This window comes from Podarcis melisellensis (genome assembly GCF_964234715.1).
Source record: "Podarcis melisellensis genome assembly, chromosome: Z".
Classification (NCBI taxonomy): domain Eukaryota; kingdom Metazoa; phylum Chordata; class Lepidosauria; order Squamata; family Lacertidae; genus Podarcis; species Podarcis melisellensis.
In genome coordinates this window covers 8505192-8528301 of record NC_138547.1, presented here as the reverse complement: position 1 = coordinate 8528301, position 23110 = coordinate 8505192, and the positions used below count along the sequence as shown (strand labels likewise).

The 23110-nt window shown below is 44.7% G+C and overlaps 1 protein-coding gene across 4 annotated transcripts in view; it reads right to left on the bottom strand.

Moving 5' to 3' along the window:
• WHRN (whirlin) overlaps positions 1–23110 on the bottom strand; it is a 114977-nt gene that overhangs the window by 23783 nt on the left and 68084 nt on the right. For all 4 annotated transcript variants that reach the window (XM_081896377.1, XM_081896378.1, XM_081896375.1 and 1 more), the window contains 4 exons: positions 14967–15169; positions 11680–11716; positions 3688–3900; positions 367–573 (listed from right to left, as the gene is read on the bottom strand). In XM_081896377.1, coding sequence (XP_081752503.1) covers positions 367–573; positions 3688–3900; positions 11680–11716; positions 14967–15169 — 660 coding nt within the window. The remainder of the gene's footprint in view (positions 1–366; positions 574–3687; positions 3901–11679; positions 11717–14966; positions 15170–23110) is intronic.

The following is a 23110-nucleotide window of genomic DNA, read 5'->3' as shown; positions in this document are numbered from 1 at the left end:
GCAACTGGCTAAGTTTTATAGTAGGGCTTTGTTAGTCATTGACTGGAGACCCCACTGCCTGAGTTCGCCTATGGGTCCACCTAGCTCAGCCCTATTTACACTGACTGGCAGAGAAGCTCTTCAGGTTTTCAGACTGGGAGCATTCCCAACCCTATCTGGATGTGCCAAGAAATGTACCTGGGACTTTCTACTTGCAAAACAGATGCTCTACCACTGAGTTACAGGCAATCTTCAATGACACATTTATATATATGTAATGTTTAGTTTGAATTTTAGCTATATCTTGTTAACTAAAAGGGGATAGGACATGAAAATGTCCAACCATGGCACATATCAGACCACTGAAGGAGAGGAGAAGGCACTTACCCGAGCTGAACTGACTGTGGTAGAAGTGAAATGACTCCCAGTGGAAGAGACTGTGTCACTGCAGGACATCAAGGAGTAGGAGTCTGTTCCTGTCCCTGAGGGCTGCCGGGCCTTCATGAATTCGATCTCCCTCTTCAGGACCAGATTGTCAAAGCGGTCAAGATCCTGAGGAGATATGACTCCCCTGACCTCTGACAAGAGTGAGAACTGCAAAGAAAGAAGAGAGAATTGCCACATGGTTGGGTGGGCAACCTCAGGCCCAGGAGCCAAAAGTGGCTCTTCAGTTCTCTCTATCAGGCCCTCAGTACTCTCAGCAGTACTGCTCAAATGCAGTATGGTATTGAGATATGGGGGATCAATCATAATAACCTGAAAGACCTGGAAGTGTGCCAGAATAAGTTCTTAAGGTTATCTGCTGAAGCTTCCTAAGGTACCTCCAGATACCCCAGCTACCTTCCTTAGCACAGAGACAGGTGTGGTGTTTGTAAAAGCTAGGGCAGAGATGGCTGCTTTTTTGTACTATAAACGGTCCTGGATATGCCAAAGGACTACTTGCCTAGACTCTGCCTGGAGGAACAATGGAAGAAGGGTGTTTGGGCCAAGTTAGTACAAGACGTGTACAACAGATATTTTTGTAATCCCTGGGGTTAAATGATTGCTCAGGGACTGGATTCATAAACAGAACAACAAGCAAGATTTATCTCTACCCCATCTCAAAATTCTCCCATTGGTACTATTTGCTGAAATCTAACCACACCAGAGATCAATACTTCCAGTCACTTACTTTTGCCTTCCTGAGAACTGCATTTACAGCTCTCCGTTTTCAAACAATGCCTTAGATGGAAGATATAAAAATGTTTAAGACTTTGTACTAAAATGCATTTAAGACTTTGTAATTGTGGGGTAGGTGAAGTAGAAGATCTCCCCCATTATATACTCCATTGTTAGCTCTATCAAAACCCCAGAAATAGATTTTTGGAACAGATGCTGGCACCACTATAGGGACAGAACCCTGAATTGAAAATATGTTGGCTATTATCTGACTGTGATCTGTTTGTCACATACAAAACAGTCCTATTTGCTAAAGCTGCTAAAAGTATTCATGCTAGCTATATAAAAGACAATGCTGTAGACTCTGCAGGCAATTCATTAACTTGACTGACTGTAAATCCATATCTCTGGATTTCTTTTAACAGGTTTTAATTGACTTGCTGGATCTGTAATTGAATTTATAATGGCCTTTAGTGAAGCACAATAAATAATTGATTGATTTGCTATAACATGGGTGGGCAACCTCAGGCCCAGGAGCCAAAAGTGGCTCTTCAGTCCTCTCTATCTGGCCCTCAGTACTCTCACCATGCCATACCTCTCACTGTCTCTGCCTCACATCCTTCTCAAGTGCTATGCCTGTTTGGAATGTGCCCCTGAATTCTGTTAATTCCTCTCACTTGCCAGGGTTGAGAGAGGAGTGCATGTGTATAGATCCTTCTGACTTTTCTGTTGTTGAAAGGTAGCCCACTGGTCAAAAATATGAATCACATCCATTGCTCCATTGACTTAGTCCTTTGGCCACGTCCATCAATGGAACTTGGAACCTGAAAGGCTTCCCGTCAGTGAATGCAGTCCTCAGGCTGGAAAATGTTCCCCATACCTGGGCTAGATAACTTCTTCAATTAGATAATACAAGTATGTAAAGGTCAGATAACCACTCGACTGGCTGTTCACTCCAAGCAACTTGTTGACCCAAGGTTGGGAGGGATGGGTGCATCTGTTTGTTATTTTTCCAATCTTAATTTCAGTGTTCTACGTTTCCATATGAGTGTGTGTGTGTGTGTGTGTGTGTATACCTCATGAAAATTCATCAACATTTTAGGGCTAATTTTTTCCTAATATACACATTTTTGCAAGCAATTTCCCCTAAAATACTGCACTTTTGTATGTTATTTTCTGCTACATCTGCATTTTGATGTATTTTTGTAAACATTACTTGGCTAGAAAACTGCCTGGCCAAATTTGGAGAAGTGTGAATTTCAAGGGACTGCTATGTTTTCAGTTTGCATAACATTTCATAAAGAGCAAATTAGGTAGGCTTGCCTTTAAATGCAAGCTGGACTGAAATTCTCTCCTCTACTACCCATCCCTAAGCAGAGCACTAAATCAAAACTTGCTTAGGCTTAATCCATTTGTTTAGAGTTGTCCAGTTTAGTTCTGACAGTGCTCCTCTGTCCTTTAAATGCTGATTGAACAGGCAAGCAAAACACAAAACAAGTGAAGACCTTTAGAGGGCTTAGAGATAAGGTAATAGGTAGAAAGTACCCAACACAGGGTAGAAAGTGCTGTTGCTCAGAAAAAGTTTCAGCTTCATCTGGAAGCCTTCATAACCCTTCTGGTTCAGGGAGAACCAATGGGTAGCCAGGATTGGTAGGGTCACTCATGTAGCTACTGCCTAGGGCAGCGATGGCCAGGGGCTGGATCCGGCCCAATCGCCTTCTCAAACCAGCTGGCGGATGGTCCAGGAATCAGTGTGTTTTTACATGAGTAGAATGTGTCCTTTTATTTAAAATGCATCTCTGGGTTACTTGTGGGGAATAGGAATTTGTTCATCCCCCCCTTCAAAATACAGTCCAGCCCCCCACAAGGTGCTGAAAAAGTTTGCTGACCCCTGACCTAGGCAATGCTCTGGACTGCAATTCCACTAACTCACCACATGGGGCAGCAGCAAACTATCATTGGCCGTCTCCATTTCTGTCTGTCTGGCAGCAACAGGATTACACAGGAGCACCTTATCAGATATAAAGAAATTGGCAATGCTATTTCCATTGAATAATTTATTCAGAGCTGTGCCCTAGGACCATCTACACAGTTGGTTTTCTGCATGCATAGCAGGAACCTCCTCACTCCTTTCTCATGCTCTGTCTTGATTGTGCGGGCATAGGAGGGTTGATCCCATGTTAGACTGAATACATGGGGGGAGGGTAATTGTAAGCCCATAGCCCACCACTATATTCATTTCACACAATGAACCTATGTCTATGCCAACTGTCTGAGAATAAACTGTATGAGCACAATCAGGGACCCTGGTTATTCACAAGGATTCCTGATTTCATGGATGCAATCTGTGAGCGGATATGAGCTGAAGATGCAAGCAGATGCAAGTTTTGTTGGAACCCATGTATGCAAGCAAACCCTGTTTCCCCTTGCTCAATGCAGTGTGTAAACACGCATAGCAGAAAGTCAAGAAAAAGCTGGAAACCCCTACCAGAACCCTGATTAGCTCATTATTCCACCCCCACCCTCGCGACTGGACCTCTCCCATCTAACCTTGGCGTGAGTGTTGAGCAGTTCAAACAGAGCCATGACAAGGGCATCGACTGGAATGTTGTTCTCCTTGTACTCATCCAGGTAATAGCCCATGGTGGATCGCTCAGGTTCATTCAGGAGATGACGTGCTTGCTCCTCCAGCATCACACGGCTTTGGTTCACCAAGCTGCTCAGGGTTACCTGGGATCCTGCTAGACCTCTGTAAAAAGATGGCTGGGAGTGGGAGGAGGAGAAAGAGCATTAAGGGAAATGAACTTTTCAGGGCCACTATCACCTGACTGCAGAAATCTTAGTCCATTGGTTATTTGACCATTGCCACTTATGAATTTGTACATGACGAAGATAACATAATTGAAGAATAACATCACCCTTTCTTTGGGTTGATGCCAACTTAGTATTACTCAGAGAAGATTCATTGAAATTAAGGAGCCTATGCAATACATGCCCATTATTTCCAATGGATCTAGTCTGAGTAGGATTAACATAAGCATAAGGTTTCAGGTGAGCCATGTGTGTGCTCCAGATTGAAGATAAATTCCATTCTTTGCATAAGAGAAAGAAGACTGTTGTTTCTAATCCGGCATTGTCTTTTTGGGGGGCGGAGTTTGCTGGGAAACATAGGGTTGAAGGTAGCTTTCCTCCACCCAGTTTCTTGCTTTCATGTCCCTCACCCTCTGCCTCATTTGGAGCGTCCATACATCATAATATGGTATTGCTCAGAAGGCATTGCTGGAGGGGCGGGGGACAATGACAACCCTCATCCATTAAAATGGGACTTGTTTCCCAAGTAAGGCCTTATTCATGCATTTTTTGTATGCATGTGTACTGAACTAATGGGAACACATGAGCTAATCCAGCCCCAGAAATGCTGACTTGTGTGCTGGGCCTTGTGTGCTGGGTGCCATTTTTTAAACAAAAAACAAATGTGGGACTTCTAGTCGGTTAGGTGGCTGGGATGCGTGGCTGCGCTGTGTGGCATACTGCATGCCAGTATGACTTGTCAACTCAATGCCCTCCTGGTGTTGTTAGACTCCAACTGCCATCAGTGCCAACCAGCATGGCCAAAGGTCAGGGATGGTGGGAGTTCATTAAGAATATAACAAGACCCTGCTGGATGAGACCCTCCTTCCCTGGAGGTTTGTAAGCTGAGGTTGGATGGTCATCTGTCATGGATGCTTTAGTTGAGATTCCTGCATTGCAGGGGGTTGGACTAGATGACCCTTCAATTTTTCATAAAAACCAGTTAAGCAGCACTTAAGAGGGAGTTCAGGACACGGGTTAAACCACAGAGCCTAGGACTTGCCGATCAGAAGGTCGGCGGTTCGAATCCCAGCGACGGGGTGAGCTTCCGTTGCTTGGTCCCTGCTCCTGCCAACCTAGCAGTTTGAAAGCATGTCAAACTGCAAGTAGATAAATAGGTACCACTCTGGCGGGAAGGTAAACAGCGTTTCCGTGTGCTGCTCTGGTTTGCCAGAAGCGGCTTAGTCATGCTGGCCACATGACCTGGAAGCTGTAAGCCGGCTCCCTCGGCCAGTAAAGCGAGATGAGTGCTGCAACTCCAGAGTCGGTCACGACTGGACCTAATGGTCAGGGGTCCCTTTACCTTTAAGAGGGAGTTCACCACACCTAGTCTCTTGCATCCTAGTCTAACACTCTATGACACCACACTGGCTTTGTAGTTCAGCTTATCTGGAAACACAAAGTTGGCTGTCCCTGAAGCAGTCTGTGCATTCTCTCCTGCCCTTTAATACATTTGATATCCAGGATGATTTGATATCAGCAGATGCACTCTGCCACTAAGCTACTACCCCGCCCCTCCCATACAAGTCTCTTTGCTATCTCATACCACGTCCAAACTCCAAAAATAGACGGTTCATTATCCTGCCTTGCATTCAAGTGTCTGGGAGAGTCTCTTCACTTTAAAATTAGAACCTTTGCATAATTTTATTTTTGCATTATGCCTTGATTTTTAGGCTGTTCTTTAAATATAAAAATGGGCAAAGAACCTTCATCAGCTGCAGACACAGGAATGGAATCAGTGGGAAATGTAGGAGAGTGGCTAGCAGACATTGAGCTAGGAGCTGTAATTGTAAAGCGTTCCTCCATTAAAATCAAGCTAGTTGCTCTCAAAAGGTTTCAGAGTAGGTGGCCTGCTGGTGGGGAATCTTTTGGCCCTTGGAATAATCAGCAATTGTTAACACTTGAGCCTGATTGAGGGGAAGGTCCCTTTCTTGTTCCTAGCCAGGATTCCATAAGACCCCTGATGATGGCAGCCCAATTCATTTTAAGCAGGAATAGGGAATGGTTTTTCCATTTAGGGGGCCACATTCCCTTCTGGGCAACCTTTTGGGGGCCATGTGTGGTGTCTAGAGAATGAGAATTCTGACGAAAACCAAAATGGAAGCAGCGGGAACTGCTGCAGTTTGCATGTTTCTCTGTGGTTAGGAACAGAAATCGTTCAAGTGAATACAATCAGTATTCATTCACCTCAGTATTAAGCCTGCAAATATGTAATGAATTATGTTTTCAACATTGTTTCAATGTTTGAAAAGGATATATATGTAACATAAATAGCTACATAATTCTGTAACTTACATAGCTTCAGGTAAATAGTGGATATTGAGATGATTAACATACTGTCTCTAGGAGAAACCATATAGCAGCAGAATGGAAACAGCGTTGATTGTGGTGAATACAGGTCAGAATGGAAATTGCAGGCTTCTTACATCCCTCGGAGTGGAGAGTGTTTTTCCTCTGGAGGTGGGGCTAATCCACATCTAGCCAGCCTTCTAGTGGCCATGTGCCAGTGGTGGGCAGAGCCCAGGCAAAAGTGGGCAGAGCAAAGGATGCAAATTTTCCCTTCGTACAATAGACTAGTTTTTCCACATACCCTCATGTCCCTATCTGTCCTCCTACCAGGCAAGCTAAAGGCACGATTTGAGTTCAATTAAGCCATGGGTAGGCAAACTAAGGCCTGGGGGCCAGATGCAGCCCAATCACCTTCTCAATCCGGCCCGCGGACGGTCCAGGAATCAGCTTGTTTTTACATGAGTAGAATGCGCCCCTTTATTTAAAATGCATCTCTGGGTTCTTTGTGGGGAATAGGAATTTGTTCATATTTTTCTTCCAAAGTATAGTCTGGCCGCCACAAGGTCTGAGAGACAGTGGACCGGCCCCCTGCTGAAAAAGTTTGCTGACCCCTGAATTAAACATTCAAGTCACATAGAAGAGGAGCGTGCTCTCCACTGCTGCCCAAAAAGGCAAAACTAGATCTCATAGCCTTAGGCTGCAAGAGAGAAGACTGTGGCTGACTATGAAGAGAAACTTCTTGGTGGGTTGAGCAGTTTGGCTAGAGAACCAATTTCCTTAGAGGGGTGGTTGTCCTTTGCTGGAGGCTGGAGAGTCATCTGTTTAGGATGCACTGGGAGGAGGGATATATTTGGATGCCTACAAGCACCCCTGCAATTCTGTTAATCCTGCCATTGTTCCAACCCCAAGAAGGTGGTAATCCCTGGTAGAGCACCTCAAAACCTGGAGGCTCCATTTGGTATAATATATTTTATAGAAGATTTCCCTGTGTTCTAATCCTTTCTCAAAGCCATCTTCCCCTGTTGCTCCCTAGCAATTATTCCTTGGTACTCTCTGAAATAATGAGGGGAAGGGTTGTAGCTCAGCAGCAGGGTGCTTGCCCTGCATGCATAAGGCAGCAGTTTCAATCCCTGGCATCACCACTTAAGGCTGGGAAGGTCAACTGTCTAGAATCCTGGAAGCCCCTGCCAGTCAGTGTAGACAAGAAGGATCAATGGTCTGATTCAGTAGAAGACAGCTTCTTTTGTTCCTAAGAGGAATATTTATGAAAGGAGACACAGACTTTGCATCTATTTCACTACTGAATAATTTCCCTTGGGAAAGATACTCAGAACATGTGAGGAATAATTCATGAAAGTATAATTGCACCTAATGGATTTGCTTCTGGCATTCTCTCCCACCCCACCCCACCCCACCCCCACTGGTGTGGTTCCTTCTCTTTTGTTGCTTGAGTACAAAGTCGCAACTGCTGCTGAGGTTGAAAAGATGAGATAGGCACCATTGTGAATTTGGTGTGTGTGTGTGTTAGGATGTATGCCAGAGTCCCTTCAGTTTCCTGGATGCAGCAAGGATTTAAATTGCTGGAGAGCCAGATAAGTTTCTTGGTAATGGTCCTCTAAGAATGGACCCTTAAGGTAACAAAGGAAGTGGCTCTGTGCTAGACTGCAAATGGGTGGAGCTCCCTCCTTCATCTCACTGGTAGTTAGGAAGACAAAGGTCAGAGCTGAGGTGTGTAAGCTAGAAATGAGAAAAAAGTTGCAGGATGGGAAGCCAGGGAGTCAGAACCATGCCTGATTTCTGCTGGAATCCAAATATGTGGTTATGGCAGTAGCAAGACCTTCTTTGGGTGTTAATGCTGTAAGCCCCTCCATCACAAACTCAGATTGTATATATGTGTAAATAAACCATATATTATAAAGATGCCACTGTCTGCTGTCCCTCATTCTGAGGAAACCAAACCCTGGGTAAGAGCTTGGAACCCTGGAATCTCACAGCGCTCAGAGATTGGGGTAGCACACAACAGTGCTGTTGCTTCAAGGGAGGTCAGACTCTAGTGACCAAAATTGGAAAGATCAATGGAGGGTCACAGAACAGTCCAATGTACTAATAGCGAACTCCTCATCGGTTATTGGATCCATGTACGAAAGAGGCATCAGTCGGTTTACGGAGGACCCTAAAGGGCGAGCGCCCCCCATAAAAAGCTTAGTGTGGCCCAAACATGATATGTGGACATAAAATATTGCCTGACTGTTGTAAAGAAGTGGAAAATTGAGAGAATTTCCTAATCCTCCTTTTTAAGTCATTGAAGTTTGTAGCCATCCTGTGGGGGAGAGTTCCAAAGTTTAATTATCTGCTGCATGAAGAAGTGCTTTCTTTTAACTGTCCTGATTATTTATTATATACCACTAGAGCTATTTCAACTTTCTCCCTGAACATCTGAATTACTTCTCAAAAAGGCACAACATGTTGCAATCAATCTCTTGGAAAGTCATGTCCAGATCACCTTTAGAAAGGTTAGCCCGGAAATGGATGAACTGGGGAATTTCAATTTCTGCATGTCATTTTTCCAACTTTATATCCAGTTCCCTACATTGCTTCAGCAAGTTGTAATTATATGCACAGTGGTACCTCTGGCTGCGAACGGGATCCGTTCGCAACCTGAAAGGAACACAACCCATGTCTGTGTGTGCACAGATTGCGATTCACCGCTTCTGCGCATGTGCATGATGTCATTTTGCCTGTCTATGCATGCACAAGCGGTGAAACCCGGAAGTAACCCTTTCCGGTACTTCCAGGTCGCTGCATTATGCAACCTGAAAATGCTCAACCTGAAGCAAATGTAACATGAGGTATGATTGTATTAAAAAATCCTCGTGAAAAATTCTTTAGCATTTTAAAAATTCTTTAACAAATTTCTCATCATGAACACATTTTTGCATGCCAGTTTGACTAAACGCATTTTGCAAGTAATTTCCTCTAATATATCTGTATGTTATTTTCCAAAATACCATGCATTTTAAGGCATATTTCTCCATAACACGTGGCTTTTTGTATATATCGGTTGAAGAACCGCATCACAAAACCAGGAGAAGTACAAATTACAAAGGACACTTGTATTATCTCTTCACATATTGATCTGGGAAGTGTAAATTAGGTAGTTTCTCATTCAGCTGCAAGAAAAATCTAATTCCGTTCCCCTCCCTATAACTCAGAAGTAAGACCTATTGAGTTGAATGGGCCTTACTCCCACATGAGCAAGTTTAACATTACAGCCAAATTCTTCAGAGCGATTCCAAACATGACAAGTGTTTTCGTGAACAGACATTTTCTCCTAACACATGGCGGCACGCAAACTGTTTGCAATAACTTCCGCCCTGGAGGCAGCAACAGAGTTGGCTCTGGCAAGCTGCAACGACAGTCAACACACTGAAGAGAGACCCTTGTAAATCTTTTTATCAGCAAAAGCCACCTGCAGAACTTAGCAGCTCATTTCCATTTTTAAGAAATGAGGAATGCCCTGCTGCAACTGACACCACTGGCCCAATTGGAATCTCACACAATTGTTTGGGGCACGATGCAGCTCCAGGGAATTGGACCGGCCCCTGATGACGCAGGTTCGAAAGCTCTGCAGGAGGACAGTGATAAGCACTGATTTACTTTTTGCTGCCTACAGCAATGAGAGAAGAAAACCCAAGGACCAGGCTTCTTTTGTGATAAGTGCACAGGCACACATCTCAGTTCCCAGAAGGCCAGTTTACACAGTCAGTAGAACCATGTGGTAAATCACCTTCTGGAATGCTCTATTTTAGGTTACAGATGGAGACTGCATATTGGAATTCTTCCCCGTGGAGATGCCACCCTCTCTGTAAATAGAAAGCAGAGCCTTTGGAAGAAGAGACAACAGTGGAGGTTGAATCATTAGAGGGAGCAGTGTACTGCCCTACAAATCAGCCTGCCCCCAGCTGGACTCCAGGTGATAGCTTTCTTACGTACAATCATTCTAAGGGGGGCATTGGGTGTCCTCCCCCTGCATATGAAAGTCACAACCTAAAGCAGGGATGGGGAACCTCAGGCCCAGGGGCCAAATGTGGCTCTCCAGGTGTCTGTGTCTGCCCCTGGAGACTCTCCATACATTCCCTTCAGGTAATCTGTGGGGCTGCTATCAACGTGTTCACTCTGGATGGGAGACCACCAGGTCCCTTCTGTTCTTTCTGTATATGGATCTGGACTTGGACCAGGACAGTCCTTCAAACAATCAGATAGAGGACTGTCCTCTGCTAAGGTGGTGACAGGCACCCTGCATGGAAGTCTGGGTTAGGAGCTGGGTGTGATCTGGCACCACTGGGCAGAAGCTGTTGACTCAGTTGTCATGTTTTTGTGTTCATGATGGTTTGTGTGTGTTTAAAGCAGCCATGTGTGTGCAATTCATAGTGTTCATGTGAAAAGTCCCCATGGTTTATACAAAATGGAGGCATGGATGCACTTGATTTCTGCCTCTCATGCTTCAGAGTAACTAATAACTAATTCTCAATTCTCTGCAAGGTCCTGTAAAAACCCCCAGCCATGACTTCAATTAGATTGAAGTCCCGAGTCTATAAAATGTGGGCAATAAACCAATACTGCAGATGGGATTCTGCCCTGTCCAATGCTCCTGGTCATTCTCTCCCTCCCTCTGCGTCACATGCTTTTGCCTGTTTCTTATTTCTAACTCTCTTTCCTGGCTCCCATCCCAAAAGAAAAAGGGAAGATTAAATCTGTGAGAATGATGCCACACATCTCCTTTTGCAAATAGGAACTTAAAAGGGGGGGGGGGGTTTATGCAGGACCTTAACAGAGGTTGAAAAGGTTAAGTTCCTGCTTCATGTCTGTTGTGACCCTGATGGTTATTAGCTTCCCCCTACCAGCTGATTTGATTTTATCTCTTTCACAGGGGTTAGGAATTTGGCTGGCCACTTTCACCCATGGGCACACACACCTTTCACTCACTTGACACCATGCAACATCAGATGTGTAACAGGTGAAGCCTGTCCAGGCCAACCTTTGCTACCAAGGAATAATTACTGCTCCTCATCATTCCTTGGCAGTGAGGCTTGTATTCAGTGTTATTTACATTCAGCAAGCCCTGCTTTCAACAGGAATTTTTGGAGCCTTAACTTCAATTGAAGCCTGGTCTGCAAAGGAAGAATCATCAAATGACACCATGGGGTTGACAGGTTGGTGGCCCTGCTCACCTGTCAAAAGTGACCCATGGACAATGGACAAGTCCAGTTACCCATCCCTACACTAGTGGGAACAGATTTTGCTTTGGGCAGCTTTCATGAGTTGCTTCAAACTTCTGCAAAGTCCAAACAACATTTCAAAAGCAATCCTTTGACCTGCTTTCTGAGCCTGGATGTCTCTTACCTTTGCTATCCCCTCTGCTGTGTGATCTCCAGAGACCCTAGAGTAAAAACAGTCATCATTAGCACCAACTAATGGGAGTTCCAACTGGGAGTACAAAATCTAGGTAAAAAGAGATCTTAGCTACTAAGCCTCAAAAAAAGAAATTGAAAGTGAAAAGAATGGTGAGTCTTTCTTTGGTTATTATTTTCCTTTTACCTGTGGCGAAATTTGTGCCACAAATTAGGGTGGCAGTTAATTTTCACTCATTCTACTCGTAGTAGGTCCATTGAAATTAATGACTGTAAGTCAGTCAGGCCCATTATTTTTGATAGGTCCAGACCTTCTGAGTGTCCCTATTTTGCAGGAAAAGTCCTGGATGTACAGAAGCCATCCTGGTTTCAGATTTGATCCTGGAATGTCCCACTTTTTTTAAGGATATCTCTATTTCCATCAGATAAGTGTTAAAGGACATGGAGCTATGCGACCCCCGAGTCAAGGAGATATGTAACTATACAACCTTTAGAAACCGCCTGAAGGCAGTCCTGTATTGGGGAGTTTTTTTAATGTTTAATGTTTTATTATGTTTTTATATTTGTTGGAAGTCTCCCAGAGTGGCTGGGGCAATGCAGATGGACAGGGTATTAATAATGATGATGATGACATCCTTATTTTTTTATTTTCATTGGAGAAATGATGGACGGCATGTAGGCCTATTTTGAGTACGGACACATTGGCACCCTAACTTTAAAACAGTGTGATACAAATTTAAACAGTCACGACTTTCCCTAAAGAATTCTGGGACCTGTATTTTAAGGGAGCTAAGAGCTGTTAGAAGACTTTCTGTTCCCCTCTCAAAGCTTTAATTCACAGAATTCTCTGGAAAGAGGGATAGACTGTTAAACCTTAACAGTTCCCAGGATATTTGGGGGAAGCCATGACATTTTAAAGTAGTATGTTGGCATCTATCTGTCTTGAGACACAATGAAGTGGAAGCCTGTGGAAGTGGAGTCAAACAGCTGGAGAACCACCACACCTGCTGTAGCTGCAGGGACCAGAAACTCATAACTGCTGCCTCCTGTGTTGTTTTTGCTGTGTTAGCAGCACTGAAGTGACCTCACAGAAGCACATGTCTGGGCAGTGTGTATGGAGGTCCTGGGCTGCCCAGAGGACAAGACCACCCTCTCAGTCTCGCTGATAATGGTCCAAAAGAAAGCAGAGCAATACATTTGGCACCATCTGGGCCTCAGGAGTTGCCAGAAGGAGGCGTAAAAGGTGCCATCCAATCATCAATGTTGCTTTAAATATATAGTGCAGATGACTAGCATTAGATACAATGCTATGGGACAACGCCATTCATTTATCCAACACCATTTCCCTCTCTTGCTGTGTGATCCCAGCCAATTAGGGATCATATGATGAATGAGATGCTGTTCTGATGCTATGTAGCTAACAGCATTTGATGACATTACTGAGGCAAACAAAGCAGCGTTGCCCTCATGGGAAGTGGATGTATCCCCACATTGCTGAAGCAGCGAGTTAATAGTATATTTCTTCATGCACTACAAGGAGTAATGAAACCTCCCTCAGAATGTGGCAAGTCAGGGAATGTATCTCAATTACTTCAACACACATACACACACAAATAGGGCAAAAACATTTGTCCCTGTTCAGATGGCTCTGGAAAGCTTTTCTGAAAAGCTGTGTGTGATTTCCCCCACTTCTTTGATCCAGCTGAAATGAAATTCTGCACAAATTTGGCAATGTTCCCAGAATCTGGGTTTTAAACATCTGTAGTACAGTGGTACCTCCGTTTAAGAACAACCCTGTTTACAAACTATTTGGTTTATAAACTGCACAAAACTGGAGGTAGTGTCCCGGTTTGCGAACTTTACCTCAGTCTAAGAATGGAGGCCAAATGGTGGAAGGGAACCAACAGCCGGAGGCCTCATTAGGGAAAGTGTGCCTCGGTTTAAGAACGGTTTCGGTTTAAGAACGGACTTCCAGAACAGATTAAGTTTGTAAACCGAGGTACCACTGTATTTGCATTTGAAGGTCATCACTGAAGGCTTGATCTTTCTAAAACAACCACCACAACATGCAGATGAACCAAGAAACTTACATCCTAACACCTGAACATCAAGATTTGAGAGAACAGGGCCTTTTGTCCTATTAAAGAACCTGCCACAGGGCCACCCACCTACATCTTCAGGGGAGGCCCTTCTAGGGCATTTTTTCCCAGCTAGAACTCACAGGAACTCAGTTCTGGCACCTCTCAGATGGGCACCATTGCCATTATAAGAGAACAAGGGAATCATGCATGGTGAGTTCCACCACCTCCTTCTCTAGAAAAATAGCACTGGGTCCTTCTCTCAGTCTTGTCACCTCTCAAGCGCACTTGGTGGTGCTGCCCTCAGAAGAAGACTGTCTAAAGAACATACCGGTAATTAGAGCCCCTCTGGATCAGGCCAAAGGGCATCATAGCTCAGCATCAAGTTCTCCCAGTGACCAACCTATAGGACAGGGCCAACTGATGACATTTTGGTTCCTGAGACAAACCACAAAATGATGCTACCACCTCAATGGAAGAAGGGGTGAGTAAAGCCCTACATCATGAACAAGGAGAGAATAAAGATCTACATCAGGATGCTTCCCCTGTGGACCCTGCCACATGTGGCAGTTGCCTCATGGGTGGGATGACCTTGCTATGGGAAGCCCAAAAGCAGGAACTGAGTGCAATAGCACTTTTTCCAGTTGTGGTTGCCATAGGCATGCTGCTTCCATCAGGAGAGGTAGAACATAAGAAGAGTCTGACTGCTGGATATGTCAAAGGGCCTACCTAGCCCAGCACCCAGTTCTTACAGAGGCCAACCAGGTGGCTCAATGGGAAGCCTACTAGCAGGACAAGAGCACTTCCTCAATCTGTGATGATAAGCAACTGGAATACAGAGGAATGTGGCTTCTGATGGTGGATATAGAACATAGTCATGGTGGCTAGTAGTCTTGGATAGCTTATCCTCCATGAAGCTGTTGAATCCTATATGCTTATTTATTTATTTGATGTTATTCACGAACTGCTTCCCATAAAATATCTCAGTTAATAGTTTGGAATAAGTTTAAAGTGCCAGTTCAACCAGCTTCTTTATTTTTAATTGGGGTTGGGTGGAGTGGGTGGGCAGCTTGTTCCTTGCCTCAGGCATCAAAATGTCTTCAGCCATCTGTCTCTCCCAAGACTTTTATGAATATGGAAATTAAGAGACAGTCTTAGCAACCACAGAAGAATGGAAAAGCCTTGGTAAAAAGATACAAACCCTGCTAAGTTGACTGCCGTCTCACCAATTTGGGAACTGGTGATCCACTTGGTCTCATCTACCGTGGTCCGAGCATGAGGCAGTCTTCCAATGTCTTTGACAGTCATTATGAGGTGACGTGAAGACTTGAGCAGCTTTACTGCCTCATCATGGGGGATGCTGAGGAAGCTGTGGCCATTCACCTCCAGAATCTGGTCCCCAACCTTTGAAGAGTGTAGAAAGAAAGAGATGATGAGTGCATAAAATGGGATCGCATCCAATGAATGGCAACCAGTGCAGGTATCTGAGCAAAGGTGTTATAAGCTGATAGGGTCTCACTCCTGTCAGCAATTCTGCACTATCTGCAGCTTCTGGATCAAGTACAATGAAAGCACCATACAGAGCAAGGTGCAGTAATCCAATCCTGTGGTAAATTAATCATGCTGATGCCTTTGTTATAGTAGCATTGCTGTGTGCCATGCCAGAGAGCTTCTCAAACCCACAAAAAATGTGGCAGACTGCCCATCACCCTTGGGGTGGGAGATCGCCCACACCTCCAGGGCACTAATCAGGCCTGGAAAGCACTTTAGTAGTGGGCAGCTGGGTTGTAGGATGCAGTTCTAAGGCTGCTGCTAGGACTATAGGTGGGAGCTGACTTGGATGACTTTAAAAGGTGTGCATGGGAGGTAATGATAATTTAAGTAATGCATATACTTCTTAATGTCGAAATAGGCTTCTAAGTAGCTCGCAAAGCATAAAAACCAGTTATACAAACATGAAAATATAAATACAATCATTAAAATTTGCAACAACCCCCCCATTAAAACTGCGCTTAACACAGCAGTTGACAAGAAATTTGGGTAGAGACATGAAAGGAATTTCTGTGTAAACAGGTGCATTTTCAAATGCTAGCAAAATGTCAATATAGATGAGGTCTCTTATATTTCAGCAGGGATTCAGAACACCTGTGCTACCAATGATTGAATCTGGCTGTGTATTACATCACACTGATAATCACCAGGTTGCTAAAGACTAACTGGGTGTATGATCTCAATGCTGTCAATGGGCAAACAACGGTGAGGATTCACAAAGGAATGGCCTGTCAAGGATGCCTGCATGTTATTTATCTATCTTGCTGGAGGTGTTGCTGGAAACAAACTGGGGTAGGACTCTTGCCTTCCTGCCCTGTTTATAGACTTCCTGGAAACATCTGGCTGAACACTGTCAGAAACAGGATGATAAAATGATGAGTTAGACTTGATGGACCCTGCTTCCAATCCAGTAAGGCTCTTCTTGCATTGTTATGAAATTAAGATACATTTGCAAATGGGCTGAGGTGTGTTGGAATAAGCAATGGTTTTTAATTAATACTCACCTTACTAAGAGTGTGAGTTTCAAATTCTCTATCACTGGTAATGATGACTGTTAAAGAATACAATGCAAGCTTCTAGCCATGTCTGTCTTCCAGAGAAACTACAACTAATCCAGAATGCGACAGCTAGACTGGTGACTGGGAGTGGCCACCGAGACCACATAACCCTGGTCTTGAAAGATCTACATTGGCTCCCAGTACATTTCCCAGCACAATTCAAAGTGTTGGTGCTGACCTTTAAAGCCCTAAACGGCCTCGGTCCAGTATACCTGAAGGAGCGTCTCCACCCCCATCGTTCTGCCCGGATGCTGAGGTCCAGCGCCGAGGGCCTTCTGGTGGTTCCCTCACTGTGAGAAGTGAGGTTACAGGGAACCAGGCAGAGGGCCTTCTTGGTAGTGGCGCCTGGCTTGTGAAATGCCCTCCCATCAGATGTCAAAGAGAAGAACAACTACTTTTAGAAGACATCTGAAGGCAGCCCTGTTTAGGGATGGTTTTAATGTTTAACAGACTACTGTATTTTAATACTTTGTTGGAAGCCGCCCAGAGTGGCTGGGGAAACCAAGCCTGATGGGAGGGGTATAAATAATAAATTATTATTGTTGTTGTTGTAGTGAGTGAAAAACCTACCCTGCAAACAATGTATTCTAATGCAGATGTTCCCTGCCACTTGTCTGGAGCATGAGAAAACTACTTCGAAAACCAGCTCTGGAGCCAGTTAGCAAAAAAAAAGAAATTGGAAAGAGAGCCTATGTGGAAGGTCTCCGGGTGGGAGAGGCTCCTGCCTGGAATCCTGGAGTGTCACTGCCAGTTGGTGTAGACAATACTGAGCTGGATAGACCAATGGTCTGACTCAGTATTATTGGTCAGGCATCTGCTTTGCATGCAGAAGGTTCCATGTCCAATCCCCATTTCTAGATAAGGCTGGGAGAAACTTCTGCCTGAAACTCTGCCAGCCAGTGTAGACAGTAATGAGCTAGATGGACCAATGGTTTTCATTCAGTATAAGGACATGTCCTGCCCTCTTAAATCTGTTGGAGGCTTTCAGTAGCTCTCTTTGAAACCTCCTTCACTGCCTCCTTATGTCTTGCAATCTGCGCCTCAAGCGCAAACAAGTTCTCTTTGCCAGGATTGATAGTCCTCCTGCCTGGCTTGGACTACCAGCCTCAACATTCCTCTGTAGCTCTTCCCAAATTAAAATGGCTTAATGCTTCCATTGCCAAGGCTGTGGTGCTTCTGCAGCAGTCGGAGAGATGCCACTTGGAGGCTATGAGGCCTTCTGTGGTCCAAGCTGCCTGTCCTGGCCACAGAGATGGTTAGTGCTTATTTATGTATTTTGCCTCCAAGGAGATATCCACTTGGAGGGTAGTCCTGAGAAGCTTAATCTTCTGGCAGTCAGCGATGGCTGCTGCTCATGGGGACCAGAAGGGTGGAAATCATGGAGATCCACAGTAGGTGGAGCCAGAGTCAGTGACAGGCAGATCCAGAACCAATGAGAGATGGAGTCAGTTAATACTAGCTTTGTCCCCATCCTTTTCCCTCCTGAGTTCTACAAAGGGCAGCAGTGAGACTTGGGGCTTGTCCAAGCTTTGTTCTTTTTGGTTTTCCACATGTCTCATGCTTTCTAGGCAGGGTTCCAAGGGCTCCAAGTGCCTTTGCCCTGCCACTTACACCAGGAAAACACTCACTTTACTGCTGTCACAGAAAACCTGATAGCTGTTTGTTCTGATTTAGCACTAAACTGTGGGTTTTCCTGGGTGAAAGCAGTGGGGCAAACAGAAGTGGATGAGCTATAAGGAGAAGGAGGAAGCTGATAGGCAGGGACATCCACTAAGTGAGAAAGCAGGTAGTGTGTGTTAGCTGAGACCAGGCTGAAGCTAGTGAGGCTGTGTCTTATTTGCCTAGTGGACCAACCCCCACTAATCATTGTATTTTGTTATCATCAGGGAGAAGGGCTTGTGGTGCTTGTAAGAAGGCTGGCAGGTGGGGAGAAGCTGAAGGCACATTCAGACTTGGGGAATATTGCATTAGTTTTCACTACTGCAATGCTAGTATATATATCCCATTTCCTAACACTTGCTTGACCAACTGCATTGTTTCTGTGGCACCCCTGTGGGGCTCAGGAGCCCTGTTATGTCACTCCTTGCCTGCAGAGCTGGCAGCCTCTCACCCTTTTTTGGAACACCCTCCCTTGTGGAGTGCTCCCTCAGCCTCCTCTCCTCTCCTCTCCCCTCTCCTTGGGAGTCCTTCAGACAGCTGCTCTGAGCTGCTCCTCCTTCCCCAAAGAGAGGTGCCTTCTTACATTGCCCCACAGGAGCCTAGGAAGCACTGCCTGACCAGCCCCAGAGGAACCATTAGCCTGCAGGACTCGTAGCCAGGGCAGCTGCTGCAACTAACAGCTGTTCAAGCCTTTTGGAAGCAGAGACATGAGGGCATCAGAGGAGGGAAGGAAGCAAAGAAGGCCAGAGGCCAGAGATGTCCATGGCACCCCAGGGTGCCATGGCACACTGGTTGAAAACCACTGCATTATGGAACTGTGGCTTTTTGATCAATAAACTGGCTTGTCACACTAAATTTCATTCACACCAGTTGGCACGGCATGACACGGGAACTAACATCACTGGACAGCATGACTACTCCCCCATCCTTTCCACAAATTCCTGCTTCTGTTCTCCCATGATCCTGCTATGAAAACTACAGGGATGAACTGTAAACAGGCATTGGTGTGCAGTGAGTGAACTAGGAGACTAGGCTAGTCCCCTAAGTGTTCCCCTGGCACCTCCTTCTCAAAGCCCGGGAAACTTCTACCCGAGTTAGGGAGGGAGGTGCGGTGCTCATGCGTGCAATGTCTGGACATTGCAACATCACATTCACATCACTCCTCCAATTGACCTTGCAAGCTGGCGCCTCTGGCCCTTACTAATCTACAAAAAAATTCACTGTACACCACTGACACTTTCAGTATATTCCGCTAGATTTCCAGAAGTGGTTTTGACATAATGTGAAAGCTCAAATATAATTCTCTGGTGGTCCTTTGGAGAATTCTTCTCGCTCCCTCTCAAATGGAAACAAGGTTTTCAGACCGCAGTGAGTTCACACAGCCAAATCAGAGAGGCAGGTTGGGCTTTGATCAGACTCCAGTGGAAGTCCAGAACAGCACAGTCACTGTCTCAATAAATCTGCTGGCACAATTCGTGGCTCTCCAGCGGCTTGCAGTAACAGCCCACTGCTTTCTCCCGCCTCCAGCCTACATGCGGGGGCTTTGTGCATTGCTACTGCCTCTCGATGCAATTTGACCTCCAACTCAAACTGCACATTAAGTGGATTTCTCTGATTGTTCCACTTTTCTATTTATTTTTTTTAACCATAGAAACCTTGAACAGTCTGAGTTTGAGGAAAAATTAGGGTGAGTGAGTGGGAGGGAGGAAGCCTGCTTAACTCTTTCACCACCTTTTGCAGCTCATGGTCTGCTTTTTTCACTACCATGCCCTGCTTTTTTCACTACCACCTGCCTCTGGTTGGTGAAACAGAAATTTGGAGAGGGTGCTTTTGAGCTGCAAGATGGCAAAGGGGGAGAGTTTAAAGCACCCTTCTCATCATCAAGTCTCTAATTTTGCTCTGATAACAATGTGTTCCAGGTTGATTTGGGAAAACCAAAATAGAAAAGAATCACAGCACTCCACTTAACCTGTAGTTTTTTTTTTTAAAAAGATATTTATTAAAGTTTCAAAAAAGATTACAAAAATAAGAAAAAGAAAGAAAAAAGAAACAAAAGATACAAAATACAGAAAAATAAAAACAATTAAAAACAAATCAATTTTTCCATGTCTTATCTTTCATTTACTTGTTTCCCTGACCTCCTCACACCTCCCTTTTTTGTATTCCAGTTCAGTTAGTTAATTCAGCAAATCCTTTCCCTCTTTGTTTTTATCTTAATCCTTTATCTTAATATATTATGACTTTACATTCTCACCTGTTAGCAATCCATTTTTTACATACTCCTTTGTAACATTACTGCTAAAACCACTTAGCTTCACTTAACCTGTAGTTTAAACCTGTGAGTTGTATCTACAGACAGAACTTTTGAATGGGAGCTACATGTGGCTCCTGTCTATGACGGCCAACCAACATCTTAAGTTACTCAAAATACAGTGACTCAACTCATAAATGCCATTGACCCATACTTCTATCCAGACTATACTGGGGCAGCCACTGTAGTTGGGAGCTGAGCTTTGCTCCTATCATGAACTGGCTGGAAACAGAGGAATGGTGGGAGACACCAGCTGGGAAGCCCCCAAGGGAAGAAGGCTCAGAGCCTGGGGACTGGTGGTGGAATGACGATGAAGAGCTGAAGAGGTGATGGGGTTTAGTAAGCAGGGAGAATCTGTGACAGAGAGAAGTCCCAAATTGGAAGCAGAGGCAGGAGCTAGAGAGCAGGGAGGCCAAAAGATAGAGATAAGTCGGCCTGGTGAAGAAGCCAGAGGGTCTCCCCCTCCTGCTGTGACAAGCTTCCCTCCCCACTGGTCTCTGAGGACCATGAGAGGTATGAAGCAGAAGGAGAAAAGAGAGGCACGCCGGCATAGTCTCAGATTGCTTGGGAATGACCCGGGGGAGACTTAGTCTAGGAAAGTAGGGACTTTCAGTCTCCGCAACTGCTTCACAGGGGCAAGAAGAGAAAGAAGAGTTGCTATGCTTATTAAACCTGGCACTCCTGAGCAGACCTTGTTTCTTCTAATGAAGAGTAAACTTCACTTACTCAGTGTGATTTTGTGCTGGCTTGCTCCTGACAGCTCCTACTCAAAAGTAGCAGTGCTCTGGAACTTCTGAGGAGCTCTTATAAGCTCCTGGGGGGCCCTGGCAGTGCCCAGCTTGGCTGAGTGCTGGTGCCAGGTCTGCTGGCCACCACAGTATCTTGTGGAAGGGAGTTCTCAAAGTTCATTCTCTATCACACTCAGCTCTTCTTTGCATCTCTTGAATCTCCTTGTTTCATCACCGAATGCTCCAAACTTCTAACATTATTATGAAAAAGGAAAGGGGGGCACGACCCAAAGAATCTATCTCCATTTTCTTTGTGTCATGTTTTATTTATTCCCTTGTGATACATACAGAGAGGAAAAATGAAGATGCAAATGTTCTTTGAGAGGCCTGGCTCTTGGCAGAGTAACACACTGGACAAGAAAGAGGAGGGATTGGATTTAATTCTCATTATTCATTCAGATCACAATGCTTGGCTTGATAATTTTTTTATTTCTTGGTTCTGAATTTAGATTTTTATTTTTTTTGAGGAATGGAAGATGGAGCAGACACATAGGCATAGCCAGGGGGGCAGCTGCCCTCCTAGATCAAGTAAAACAATAGAAATATGCATTGGTTCTGCCCCCCTAACAAAAGTTCTGCCCCCTAACAAAATCCTGGCTATGCTCATGAGCAGACAGCAGGCAAATTTCTGCAAGGGCTCCCAGGCATAATGACTCTGGCTTCCCTCTTAACATCACAACAGCTCCTAAATGCCCTTTGATAATCTTCCCACTTCTCTATCGAAGACAACACATTGAGCCCAAAGACCTCTTGCTGTTTGTCACAGGCTTCTTTTGTTCAAGGAGAGGAGTGACAGCCCAAACCTTTCAGCCTCCTCTACTCTTTTCCTCAGTCAATTGGACCATAAATCATCTGCCAAAGCTGAGCAAGAGCCAGTCTATCATTGCAGGGGACAGGAGTCAGGCTGCCATTTCAAAACAAATCAAGTTTGGATTTGCAAAGAGAGAAAGATGGCTCATCCATACTTCCACTTGACCCTCTGTTTTCCTCCTGGGAAAACTTGCTACTTATCGCTGAATTGAAACAAACATCAAACAGTTTTTCTGCAGATTGATTTTGTTCTGATTCAGCGGCAATTCAGTGTTTTTTCCCCCTGGGGAAAATAGCAGAAGAAATGAAGAACCACTCAGACCCATCCCTAGAAAGCATCAGACAAGCAGAAAGCCTCTTGGACTCATGCTTCCTAGCCATGAGTCAAGTGGAAGTGTGGAGAAGCCCAGAGCGAGAAAGGCTAAACTCCATCCCTCTGTTTTCTCTCCTCCCAGCAATGTTATATAGAAGTGGGGTCCTACAACAAAATTATTGGGATGACTAGGTCCATTACCTGTTCAAAAGCTTTTGTGTTGTCTAGGGACATAGCCAGCTGCCTTAAACCGAGACAGATCATTAGTCCATATAGCTCAATATTCTCTGCACTGGGTTGTAGCATTTCTCCAGGGTTTCAAGCAGGAAGCCTCTCTCAGCCCTTCCTGGAGATGCTGGGAATCAAACCTAGGACCTTCTGAGTGTGAAACAGATGATTCACCACTGATGTGGAAATGTGGAGAAATGTGAATTTAAGATAGGAAAAATGAGAAGCTGAGTGTAATTGGATTTGCACGCTGGACTTTAAGAAAGCTGATTTCAAAAAGCCTAAGGAGCCACTGGGTGAGATCCCATGGTGAGAAATACTCAAATAGAAGGGAGTCCAAGATGAATGGGAGTTTCTTATTGAACTCCCAAATGCAGACAATTCCAACAAAAATGAAAAGTAGAAGGCATCTAAAGAAATCAGTGTGGCTGCATAAGGAGCTTACAGATGAGCTGGGATTAGGAAGGCCATGTATAACTAATGGAAGAAAGGGGAAATAAGAAAGGAGGAGTATACATGAGTAGCCAACAGGTGCAAGGAGAAGGTCAGGTGGGCCAAACAATAAAGAAAGGTTTCTTCAGCTATGTTTGAAGAAAGAGGACGAACAAGCTAGTAGTATATTATCTG